Below are 12599 nucleotides of genomic sequence, written 5' to 3' on the forward strand. Positions count from 1 at the left end.
AAACAGTATTTGGCTACTGGCTGAAGTATTGGACAGTGCGGCTCTAGGGAATTGAATTTGCATCTCCCACTCATCAACTAACCCAACTTCTTCATTTAATAGTTGGGGAAACTGAGGTACATGGGTTGTGCAAAGCCAGGATTGGAACTCAGATCTCCTTGATGGCTCACCTATGATGTCTAGTGTAACTCATACCAGTTAAGCAGTGAATGGGGATGACATTAGATACAGTTGGAGAGGCAGATGGGGCTGAGGTAGACTAAGGGGAGGAATTTGGATTTTTTTTAAAATAATTTATTTTGATCACATACAAATTAACTATTTTAACATGTGCAATTTAGCAACATTTTGTCCATTTACAGTGTTGGGCGACCATCACCTCTATCTAGTTCCAAAACATTTTTATGACCTCAGCAGAAACCCCATACCCTTTATTTTTATTTTTTGGCCGTACTTAGCAGCATGCGGGATCTTTGTTTCCCAACCAGGGATGAACCTGCATCCTTGGCAGTGAAAATGCAGAGTCCTAACCACTGGACCTCCAGGGAATTCCCAGAAACCCCATACCCTTTAAGCAGCCACTCCTCCTTCCTCCATCCCCCAGCATTGGCAATCTACTCTCTGTCTCTATGAAGTTACCTGTTCTGGACATTTCAGAGATGCAGTCCTCAGTGTGTGATCTGCTGTGTCTGGCTTCTCTCACTTGGCATGTTTTCAAGGTTCATCCATGCTGTAGCAGGTGTCAGTGCATTGCTCCTTTTTATGGCTTGAATCATATTCCACTGAGTGCAAATGAAGTTTGTCTGAGAGTAATGGGCAGCTACGCAGGGTCTGTGGCAGGGGGCTTCTTTCTAAGCATTGCTGGAAGGAAGTTCCATTCTGCAGCCTAGTGCTAGACTTGCTTTCCTTCCCAGGGTTTGCTGAAGCCAGTTTTCAGCTTTGCGTCTGGGGTCCGAGGCGCAGGGCTGTCCCAGCTATCACTCCTGATCCTCACGTGCCCCTCACCCTGTCACCACAAGAACCCTCCTAGGACCCTCTTCGGAATTAATTGGCGCTTTGAGGGGGAGCGGTCCCTTTCCACATGCTTCCTGGCACTTGGAGGCCCACCAAGGCGCAGGTCAGTGATTTACCTGAGACAAATTATGTTTGGAAAGTCGATTTGATTTGGGAAGGGAGTTTCCACATTGAGGAGAAGGGCTTGTGCTCCAAGTGGCCTTGCCTGGGAATTGGGGACCACGGGTAAGAGGCTTGGGGATTATTGTATTCTCATCATTTTCTCCCTTTGTGTCTGTTAGTATTTGTTTTCTGTATCTGGGTACTCCTATGTTGGTTGCATATATGTTGATGAGGGTAATAGCCTCTCCTTGTATTGATCCTTTTATCACTATATAGTGTCCCTCTTTTTCTTTCTTTATGGTCTTTGTTTTAAAGGCTATTTTGTCTGATAGGAGTGTTGCAATTCCCTTTTTCCTGTCATTTTCATTTGCATAAAACACCTTTTCCCATCCCCCCACTTGCAATCTATGTGTGAGACTTTGAGATTAAAGAGAGGAAAAAAGGGAAAATGAGACCCTCTGTCCAGTGCAGCCTGTACAAGCATGAGGGACATCTTGTCTCTATAATTGAGCACTGTGCTGGGAAACAAACATACAGAACCTGGCCAGCCCAGCACAGCTAGCCAGCTCCAAGCGGGGCCCAGGCTCGTGGACCCACTCTTCCCATAGGTGACCCAGTGGCCAGCTGGGTTTCCTTGTCCTGGACCTGGAGAACAAGCATTGGTGTGGCAGAGGAGTGAGTATCCTAGCCACAGGAACAGCACTCTCTTGGGGGCATAGGGCTGCCAGATTTCCAGTTTCCTCTGCTCCAGTCCCCGACAATAGGGCCAGGCGCCAGGACCCCTTTCTTCCCTTGGCGCCCTCTCCTCCTGCCCACCACGGTGCTGGTCATGCCTGGAGAGCAGAGACACTTGTCCCTTGTTTGTTAAACACTGCCCGTCACCAGGCTGAGACACTTGGTAGAGTTCACCGTCTCAGTGTGTTCTGTATTTTGTGGTGGTTCTTCTTTTTTCCAGTAATTTTCTCTTTGACACTGTGCAATGCAACGACTATTGATTTTATTTAAAAAACATAATGATAACAAGTTGTATGTGTAAATTTTCTCTTAGTGGAGAATGAAAATGTTCCCCAATCCTGGAGGCACTCTTCCTTCCCTGGAGGTGGACTGCTTTTACAATTGCTTGTCTTTCCAGATGCTTTTCTGTGAGTCTCACCTGTATCTGTTCATTTGTTTGGTCTCTGATTCTTTAGTTCAGCACCTAATAATTTATTGAGTATTTACTCTCTGTGTCAAGCAGTGTTCTAGACTCTGCAGATGTATCAGTGAACAAGGCAGACAAAAATCTCAGCTCTGGTGTGGAGATTCTAGTGGGGGAAGTGGGTGCTATGGAGGAAAAGGAGGGAGTTGTTGGGGAGTCCTGGGTAAGGGGAGGGGTTGCCATTGAGGGGGCAGTCAGGGCCAGAGGAGAGCTGGCTGAGAAGATAATACTTGAGCAGAGGTCTCAACTCCATGACTGGGGGAAGGTTGCTCTTGCTGTGAGAGCAGCAAGTGCAAAGGCCCTGATGCTGGGTATGTTCTTGAAACATTAAGGAGGTGGGAGTGACCAGAGGGTCCATAGAGCAGAGACCAGTTTAGTGATGAGGCGGGATCACAAAGGGCTTAGCAGGCCCTTGCAGGACATTTGACTTTTACCCTGAATAGAATGGCACCCATTGGAGAGTTAAGCAGCAAAGTGACCTGGACCAACTCCCACTGTAAAAAGTTACCTCCACTGTGGTGCAGGAGCCAAACTGATATGGGCTGGGCTAGGGTCAGGCGTCAGGCGGGAGACCCCGGGGCAGGCTGCAACAGGGGTAGGGGCTTGGGCCAGGAGTGGCAGCGGAAGTAGGAAGCGGGGAGGGTCAGGGATATCCCCGAGGTTCTGGCCTGAGCTCCTGGAAGAACTGATTTGCACCAAATCAGCTGGTGGCAGTGGTTCCAGAGAGTGGTTGATTGGAGATGCTTGGTCCAAGTGGAGGTGTCAGGTGTACTTGCTGGATTTGTGGGTCTGGTGTTTAACTGCCTCCTGCCCCAAAATATTTGTCCCCCAGGCAGCTCTGCCTTCCTCTCCCCTGCCCCTGCCTGGGGTCAGCCTCCAACTCAGCAGACCACCTTGAGCACTGCCTCCCCTCCCCAGTAGGAGCAGGGAGCAGGGGCTTCTCCCTGCAGACCGCCTCCCTCTGACCAGAGATATGTCTAAGGCAGGGCAGGTGGGAAACCAGGGCACCAAACAAATAAATTAAAAAACTTCAGCCCATTTTGGGAGCCCTCATGTGGCTTTCCCCCTCCCTCCCAACCACCCCATCCCTTCTGTGCACTCATTCTGGCTTCCTCTGTCACCAAAAAGAACAGAAGTCTTGGTTTCCTGACTTCTTGTTGGCAGGGGTTAGTGAGGAATGCCCTCGCTCTTTGCTGCTGTGTCAGCCACCTCCAATCCTCCATTTAACCATTTCCTCCGGGGAATCTGAGCAAGCTGAACTCCTGCCCACAAAGCCGAGTCCGGGGACAAGGTGAGGGACAAGGTGGGGTGTAAACACCATTGTGAGATGCTCCCCAGCTTCATTCACGGATGGCCTGTAATGAAGACATAAAAGAACCCGCAATGCACTTGTTTATTTCAACTGGGAACAGAATTTGTGATTTTGGTTATCTTTCTCTATAACTCTTTAAGAGCCCTGAGCTAACTGCTTCCACCTCCCCTGAAGATTATTCAATCCTCCCTGCTCCATTCTAGGAGCTGACTGTTCTTGCTTTGGTCCTGATGTTTTTGGTAGGCTTTGTTTTGTTCTGGATGGCCAGGTTGCTTCCTAACTCAGAGCTGCACTACTCTGCTGCCTTTAGAAATCTCAGCAGGGAGGGGGGTAGTGCTTCCACTTACATGGCCCTGGCACCCGCCGAACCTCCTTGGATGTAGCCTGGTTTAATGCTTTAATATTTGTGTGTGTGTGTGAGCTAAAGTATTAATATCAATATAAAATTAAGGTTTAGGGAACTTACTGGCAACAGGTTCTATGTAGCTGGCTCCACTATTTTTCTTCATATTGAGGTGAAATTTACTTAACATAAAACTAGTTTAACCGATTCAGTGGTTTTTAGTACATCCACAGTGTTGTGCAAGCACTGAATCAATCTAGTTTCAAACCGTTTTCATCACCCCCAAAAGGAAGCCCTCTACCCCTGAGCACCTACTCCCCATCCCGCCATCGCCCGGCAACCACCCATCTATTTGCTGTCTCGGTGGATTTACCTATTTTTGGTATTTCATGTAAATAGAATCATACACTATGTGGCCTTTTTATATCTGGCTTTCTTCACCAAGCGTCTTGTTTTTTGAGGTTCAGCCGGTGTTGAAGCCTGTGTCAGTGCTTCATTGCTTTTTAAGGGCTGAATCGTGTTCCATTGTGGGGATGGATCACATTTTGTTTGCTCATTCGTCTGTTGGTAGACAGAGTGTTTCCAACCATTTTTTTTCCCCTCTTTTTTTCTTGTTTGGCTACACTGTGTTGCACGTGGAACCTTAGTTCTCCAACCAGGGATCGGACCCACACTCCCCTCAGAGGAAGCCCGGATTCTTAACCGCTGGACTGCTAGGGACGTCCCTACCTGGATTACTTTTTAATAGCTCTGTATATGATTTTAATGGGCAATCCATGTGAGAACCATTGGAATGACCTTTAACCCGTGCCTTGGAGGGTGGGTGGGGGTAGGCCAGCATGGGGGTGGGGAGCTAGAATTGTGAGCCTGCCAAAAGACGCCTTTATTGTTAGACAAATGGCTTCTCAGTGGTCACTCTGTGGTTTCTTGTCCAGTGGTGCCTTCTCCAGCCCTGGCTGTCTCTTGTAAATAACCACCCTGTTTGATTTTTCTGCTTAGCACTTATCACCATCTGAATGAATCTCCCTTTGTTGCCTGGATGGATGGTTTACTTGTATATGATCTCAATTCTTTTGCTCTAGATGAGAGTGTGGTCTCCATGGGGATAGAGACTAGGACCACCTTGTTCACCCCTGTCTTCCCAGCACCTAGACGGGTTCTTGGTGAACAATGTCAGGTTAGAATCTACTTTATCTATTTTCTGAAAATGTCGGAGGCTGGGCTGCTGCCAAACCTGCCTTTAGAATAACTTATGAAAAAAAAAGAAAAAGAATAACTCATGCATTCATCAACCCATTCATCCATCCATTTAGTCATTCGACAAATATTTATTAATGCCCACTCTGTGCCTGGCAGTGTATTTCAGTGCTGACAATGCCCCTTCTACCAACGAGCTCTCAGTCTATTTGGAAGACAGACAGGTAGACAATCTCAATATAATTCAGGGTGTTAACACTGTGGAAGTGTGAAGTGGCAGTAGGAACCATTAAGGTTAGCTTTAGGAAGAGGTGTGTTAGTTAGGATTAACTTGGTTGCAAGTAACAGAAACCCAATTCAAGGTGATATAACTAAAAGATAATTTAAAAAACTTATGTAACTGGAATGTCCCTACATGCTTTAGGTATGGCTTGATCCAGGGCCTCAACTGATGTATGTCATCAGGACTCATTCTCTCTCTGTCTCTCAGCACTAATTTTTTCTCTGGTGGCTCCATTCTCAACCAGGGTTTTTTCAAAGATGGACACTAAAATAGGGCTATCATCCTACCAGTTTAGCAACCACAGTGAGAAAATGACCATCTCTTTCCAATGGTTCCAGCGAAACCTCCAGATCTGATTCTTATTGACTGTGACTAGGTCATGTGACAATCCTTGAGCCAATTGCTGTGACTCTGACTAGCCCGACTTGGGTCATGTGCCTTCTCCTGGAGCCAGGGAGGGTATAGAATTACTTCATCTGTACCATTTGGACAGAGAGTGGAAGTGGTGGGAGTCCTGCAAAGAAAACTTGGGCATGGCCACCATGGGAAGGGCCAGAACCACAGATGCCCACTCTGAAAGTCTGGCTTAAAAGAGCTAAGAAGAGGAAATTCCCTAGCAGTACAGTGGTTAGGACTCCCTACTTTCACTGCCGAGGATCGAGGGTTCAGTCCCTGCTCGGAGAACTAAGATCCTACAAGCTGCTCCATGTGGCAAAAAAAGAAAAAGAGCGAGAGAGTTAAGAAGACCTTATTGCACTTAAAAAGAATGTTCTGGACATTTCTTGGTTCCCTCCACTCAGATCTGTTCTGCACCCTCTTTGCCTTTCCCTGGCCCTCATGGCTGCATCATCTGGCTCTCTTTGTCCTTCAGCTTCTAGTTGGATGTGCCCAGTGAGAGACCAGGCTGGAGATCCAAGGGTGGGGCAGGAGAGAGTGGAGGTGTCTGTCCCCTGCTCCTCTTGCTTTGGCTTGCTCCTGCTTCCTTGGCCTTCGTTTTTTGATTTAAAAAAAAAAATTTTTTTTTAATTAAAAAATTTTTTTGGGGGGGCAAGTCATGCAACTTGCAGTCTTAGTGCCCCTGACCAGGGATGGAATCTGAGCCCCCTGTGTTGGAAGTGAAGAGTCCCAACCACTGGACTGCCAGGAATTCCCAAACTCAGTTTTTAATACCTCCCCTCCCTAAGCTTCTTTCTCTAACTCTCAGCCTTGAAGGCTCTCTTTGTGTCTCTGTCGAGAAAAGAGCCAAGATCTTTTCAGTCTTGCTTCACCCTTGAAATTACTCTATTATCACGGCCGGATTCTCTCTGGTCTGTGAGTGTGGGCACATTGACAGGATGTTAAAGGATGTTTCAGAAAAGGTCACTGATAACAGGCCTTTGATTAGTTCCTGAGAAAAGGAGTCAGTGATTCCTTTCCTGGGCTGGAACGAGGGCGGGGGGTGGGGTGGGGCGAGGGGTGCACCCCACGGCTGCACAGATGTCTGGTCAGAAGGGGCCTGGCTGGGTCAGCCACAGGCCGTGAGCTTGCGGGACGCATCACGCCTCATCCATCACTCGGGCCCTCCCTGCGTAGAGAATGCCTGTGGCCGCTGGCTGTGATTCTGGTGTTTTGCAAGCTGGAGCCGTCGGGCCCCTGAGCCGCTAAGCTGCACAGATGCGTTCCCTGTACGCTCTGGTTTGTAATTAAAACACGACTTGCCACTCTGATTAGATTGAGCGGTTAAGTTCATCTGGAAGAGTTTTTCATCCGCATTGTGTAATTAGCAACATATGATGCTTGTATTAGCCCAATTAAAAGTTATGGTGATTAATATGGGTATCAGAGCAGAACCATAAATCAACAGATTCGGGGCACTTGGAGTTCAGGGGCTGGAAGGCAGAGAGCCAACCACTGCCCAGCCCCCGGGGAACATAGGTGCAGCCTGGCTGTGCTTGTGGGTGGTGCATAAACAGAGGCTGGAGTCTGGTACCCAGCCGGGTTACTTCTGACATTGCTGAACCTCAGCTTCCCCATCTGGAAAATGGAAGTACCAACACTTACCCCTCCGATTGTCCTGTGATATGTTTTGCAAATGATCCTTTTTTCCTCTCTTCACCCTTGATTCAAAAATGGGCTGACAGGCATTATCTATCAGCATTAAAAACCATTTCTCCCTTTGACCCAGCCATCCCACGCTGAGATATTTATCATTCAGATACATTTCCGTGTGTGCAAAAATGTGGAAATTGTGCTAATATTGACGGAAGTGATTGTTTGTCATAGGAGAGATTTGGGAAGAGCCTAAACTGATTAAAGAAATTATGATATATCCAAGCAAGGAAATACTTTGTAGCTGTTATTAATAAAAAAAAGAACACAGCAGATGTGCTGTAAGGGACTTCCCTCGTGGCCCAGTGGCTAAGACTCGGTGCTCCTGATTCAGGGGGCCCTGGGTTCAATTCCTGGTTGGAAACTGGATCCTGTATGCTGCAGCTAAAGATCTTGCATACTGCAAGGAAGATGGAAGATTCTGTGTGTTACAACTAACACCTGGCACAGCCAAATAAACAAATATTTTTTAAAAATGAAAAAAAGATAAGATGTGCTGTTAGTGGATAAAGCAAGATGGAGAATGGGGGTGTAGAGTACTGCCTGCCGTGTGTGTGTGTGTGTGTGTGTGTGTGTGTGTGTGTGTGTGTGTGTGTGTGTGTGTGTGTGTGTGTGTGTGTGTGTGTGTGTGTGTGTGTGTGTGTGTGTGTGTGTGTGTGTGTGTGTGTGTGTGTGTGTGTGTGTGTGTGTGTACAAAAGAGTACATATGTAAATGTTTGGCAGCTCCTGGGAGGGGAAAGGGTTGTTTGGGGGACAGGGTGGGAGGTGACTTAATTCTTGTCGTGTATCTTTTCAATTTTGTGCCATTATATATTTATTACTATTTAATTAATTTAATTTAAAAATATTTTAGAAGAAAAATAAAAGAGGCAACCACTCAACCCACCTTCCCCCCAAAAACTGAGAAAAAAGGGCCTAGTCTAGTACTTCCTATAGATTTTCTCGTTTAGTCCCTGTGACAGCTTTCAGAGTGATTTTTCTTTGCTGTGGAATTTTGTATCTGGCTTCTAGATTTTTTAGTACAGAAATGAAATCTAAAAATCTCAGACACCCACGCCATGACATTCTGCGGTGGGAGAGAAGAAACCTTTGCCTTGACCAGATTCCTCCTTGTTGCTTTGACCTAGATTTGGGCATGGACCAAGGTTGTGACTATAGACATGTCACCATGAGCTGTTCCCATCAGCCCCTCCTGCTGGGCTGCCTAGGACCCCTTAATGAAGCTTGATGGCCCCATATGTTCCCTAATCTATGAGATGGTTAGGTTGGGTAGCAGAAAAGGGAAGCATCTAATTCTTGTTGAGGCTTTTTTTTTTTTTAAAAGAAAATCACCCAGCAATGCCACTTGTAGGTTATACTCCCCGAAATTGAAACCAGATGCTCAAACAAAATACTGTTCGTAAATGTTCACAGCAGCACTATTTACAATGGCCAAAGGTGGACAAAATCCAAGTGTCCATCAACAGATGGGTGGACAAAGAAAACATGGCACTTCCCTACTATGCAATAATATTATTCAGCTTTTTAATAAAGTACTGATCCTTGTTATACTGTGGATGAACCTTGAAAATGCTGAGTTTTAAGAACTCAGACACAAAAGACCATATACTATATGGTTCCATTTATATGAAGTATTCAGAACAGGCAAATCTTTAGAGAGAGAAAGCAGATTGGTGATTGCAGGGTGCTCAGGGGAGGAAGGAATGGGGAGTGACTGTTCAGTGGGTACCAGTTTACTTTGGGGTGACGAGCATGTCCTGGAATTAGAGATGGTGATTATACAACATGGTGAATGTACTAAATGCCACTGAATTGTTCACTTTAAAATGATTAATTCCATCTTATGTGAATTTCACCTCAATTAAAAAAACATTAGAGCCATCTGGAAGGGGAGAGGTCCTGACCCTCTAGATTATTCCACCATTGTTCAAGAGATCAATATCTGGAATGTTGTGATAATTTGGACTTAAAAAAAATACATAGGCTGTTTAGTGAGGTTTCCAGCAGCATCTTAGGGACTTGTGACAGAGACGGAGGAATGCGTTACCAGAGTTTGGACCAATATTCTGGATGATGCTGACAACACATTATAGTCTTTGCTTTCTGTCATATTACATAGAGGTGCTTTTTTGTGTATCCTTTTGGAGTTCTTTGTGTGCATCCAAGCAATTACTAATATACATTTTTATTTTTTTCTACTTTTCTCATAGGAAAAATAGCATCCTTTTGCATTGCTCTGTGCCATGCTTAGCAATACATCTTGATAAACGGAGGTTATTTTGCATCAGCATTTGGGGAAGGGACTCCTTCCTTTCTCCAATCACCATTTTTCAGAACTGAGGCCGTTCTTACCCTAACCTGAGTCTGTGTGAAGAATCCTGGGGCCACCTAGCCTTGCTGCCTGGAGATCTGTAAGGAAGGCTAGGGGATCTTGTTCGGCTGCAAACCTTTAACAAGCCTACAAGATGATGCCATTTCATGGAGGCCCAGCCAGTCCTTAAACAAGTGCAGATTAAATCTCTGTGTATTCAGTATTGATTTGATCTGGGCGTCCTGCCAGTCTCAGAGGAAGCCAAGATGGTGATGCAGGCCCTTCTCTCTCGGCATCTCCAAGAGGTCTGGGATGACGATGCTGACTGGGCTCGTGTTTTCTGGCAGTAGGTGGGGGCACCACCAGGCTCCTGGCTTTGATGTTTTCTTGGTTGAGCAGGCAATCAGCAGGTCCTGGAGGCCGCATAGCCTCCTAATGGGTCTCCCTGCTTTTTTTCTTGTCTGTCTGTGTCTGTTTTTCAGATTGTAACCAGAGTGAGCCTTTTAAGATGTTCAATCAGTTTGTGTCCCTCCTCTGCTCCAAGTCCCCCTGTGGCTCCCAGCTCACTCAGTGTAAAAATCCAAAGTTCTGAGCAGGACCCACAAGTCTCCGCACCCTTCCTTGTTCTTCACCAGCCACTGGCCTCATGACAGATCCTGAGAAGCCAAGCATACTCCTACCCCAGGGCCTTTGCATGCACTGTTCCATCCATCTGGATGATCTTCCCTGACATTTGCATGGACAACTTGCTCAGTTCAACATAATTCCAGTCATATGTCATCATATCAAAGGCGCATTTTTTGACCATCCTGACTCCAATATCACCCAACCCTCTTGTTCTTTTTTCTTGCTTTGTTTTCCCTCAGCATTTATAGTCATTTGACATAGAATATAATTATCAGTTTATCTGTGTTTTGCATTAGAATGTCAGCTTCATGAAAGCAGTGACCTCCTTTGTCTAGTTCATTAATGTACCCCCAGGACCTAGAACAGTGCCTGGCACATAGTAGGTGCTCATTGAATACTAATTGGAGGCATGTTTAATGATCATTTTGTCATGTACTTGACACATGAGGATTTAGTGAGAATAAGACATGCTCCTTCTCTTTAAGAAGTTTAATGTCTATTTGGAGAGGTGAATGTTCATTGGATTCCATAGGCACAGTGCCTTGGGCTCATGAATATATCTGGGATTAAACCTCAATAAAGCTGGAAAAAAATATACAAAGCAGTTACAACAATCAAGTATGTATTTAAATCTTAAGCTTGTTATACATACATTTTGTAATCTTCCCACATTAATTTTAATGAATCAGTGGACATTAAGTTGTTTCTAACATTTTGTTATTCTTCACACAGAGCTAGAAATAATTGTTTGGAAACAGAAGAAGAAACAGAAAAGTTTGAGCCCTGAAAAAGTCATTGATTCCAAAATACAGAAAGAAAATGGTAATACAAAAAATAGTGTTCAGATAGCCAAAAAACATAAAGTTGACTGATCAGTCAATATCAGTTTGCCTTGACTCATAAAATAATTTTATATAATCGGGTTGCAGGAGCATTTCAATACGTTTAGTCCAGTGGAAGCCCTGAAAAGGAAGAAGCCTGGAAAGGTCTTAAAAATGCCTTGGAGATAACTGGCCTGCCTGAAATAAAGTGATTAAACAGAGTGTAATTAACGCCTTGCAGGAACAGTAGAAATTTAGAGAAGGGAGACTCAGGGGCTATTCTGGGAAGGCTTCCTGGAGGAGGTGTGACTTGAGTTGACAGTCTGGTAGAATTTGGATAACTTGTGGTGAAAGAGGAGACAGGAAAGAGTAGTTTTCCTGACTACTTGGTGCCTGGGCCAAGCCAGTGAGCTCGACGCAATGGCGCCCCCTCGTGGAGTGGTCTCCCTGCCAAGGACTGCAGCTCATACTTGTGCGGCCAGGCAGTCTGTCTTTGGAGGTGACAGCAACTGTCTTGACAGTTACCTCTGAACATCTGCATAAGGAAAAATTGGATTGCCTCCTAGGCCTCACACTATTTTTCTGTAACTAGGCACATGTTATTTCAGAAGAGGGGGAGGAAGCAAACCCACTCAGCCTTTATTGGGATGGGGTAAAAGGAGCAATGGGTGTTTTGTGATTCAGAGAGCAGTATGTTCTCTGCCCCCCTTGACTTCATAGGGTGAGCCTCATGGTTTTCTTTTTTTTTAACTTTTTATTTTATATTGTAGTACAGCCAGTTAACAATGTTGTGATAGTTTCAGGCGGACAGCAAAGGGCTTCAGCCATGCATATACATGTATCTATCCTCCCCCAAACTCCTCTCCTATTCTGGGTGCCACGTAACATTGAGCAAAGTTCCCTGTGCTATACAGTAGGACTCTGTTGGTTATCATTCTAAACACAGCAGTGTATACATATTGATCGCAAACTCTCCAACCATCCCTTCCCCCATCTTCCCCCTCTTCACCCCAGCACCCATAAGTTTGTTTTCTAAGTCTTGAGCTGCATGTTTTGTTGTCGCTTATTTATCACTACTTTCCTCCTTCATTGATTCAAGGTGGTGTACAGAAACGCATCAGTGTAATAAGATTAAAACACTGAGAGACTTCCTTGATGGTCCAGTGGTTAAGACTGTGTTCTTCCAATGCAGAGGGCACAGGTTTGATCCCTGGTTGGGGAACTAAGATCCCGTATGCCACGTGGTGTGGCCAAAAAAAAAGGTAATGTTTATTCCCACCCATCCCACTAATCAATATCTTTG

General features: G+C 45.4%; 1 protein-coding gene across 8 annotated transcripts in view; it reads left to right on the forward strand.

The window, feature by feature from the left end:
• TMEM132B (transmembrane protein 132B) overlaps positions 1-12599 on the forward strand; it is a 354195-nt gene that overhangs the window by 5457 nt on the left and 336139 nt on the right. The window contains exons 2-3 of one of the 8 annotated variants that reach the window (XM_081540520.1): positions 11208-11297; positions 12396-12558. The exons of 6 other annotated variants lie outside the window; for them this stretch is intronic. In XM_081540520.1, the coding sequence (XP_081396646.1) occupies positions 12531-12558 (28 nt within the window). In that variant the 5' untranslated portion in view covers positions 11208-11297; positions 12396-12530. The remainder of the gene's footprint in view (positions 1-11207; positions 11298-12395; positions 12559-12599) is intronic. One more of the 8 variants, XM_081540523.1, reaches the window with a different exon arrangement.

This window comes from Giraffa tippelskirchi, chromosome 11 (assembly GCF_054371585.1).
Source record: "Giraffa tippelskirchi isolate mGirTip1 chromosome 11, T2T-mGirTip1v1.2.pri, whole genome shotgun sequence".
In the NCBI taxonomy this organism is placed as follows: Eukaryota; Metazoa; Chordata; class Mammalia; order Artiodactyla; family Giraffidae; genus Giraffa; species Giraffa tippelskirchi.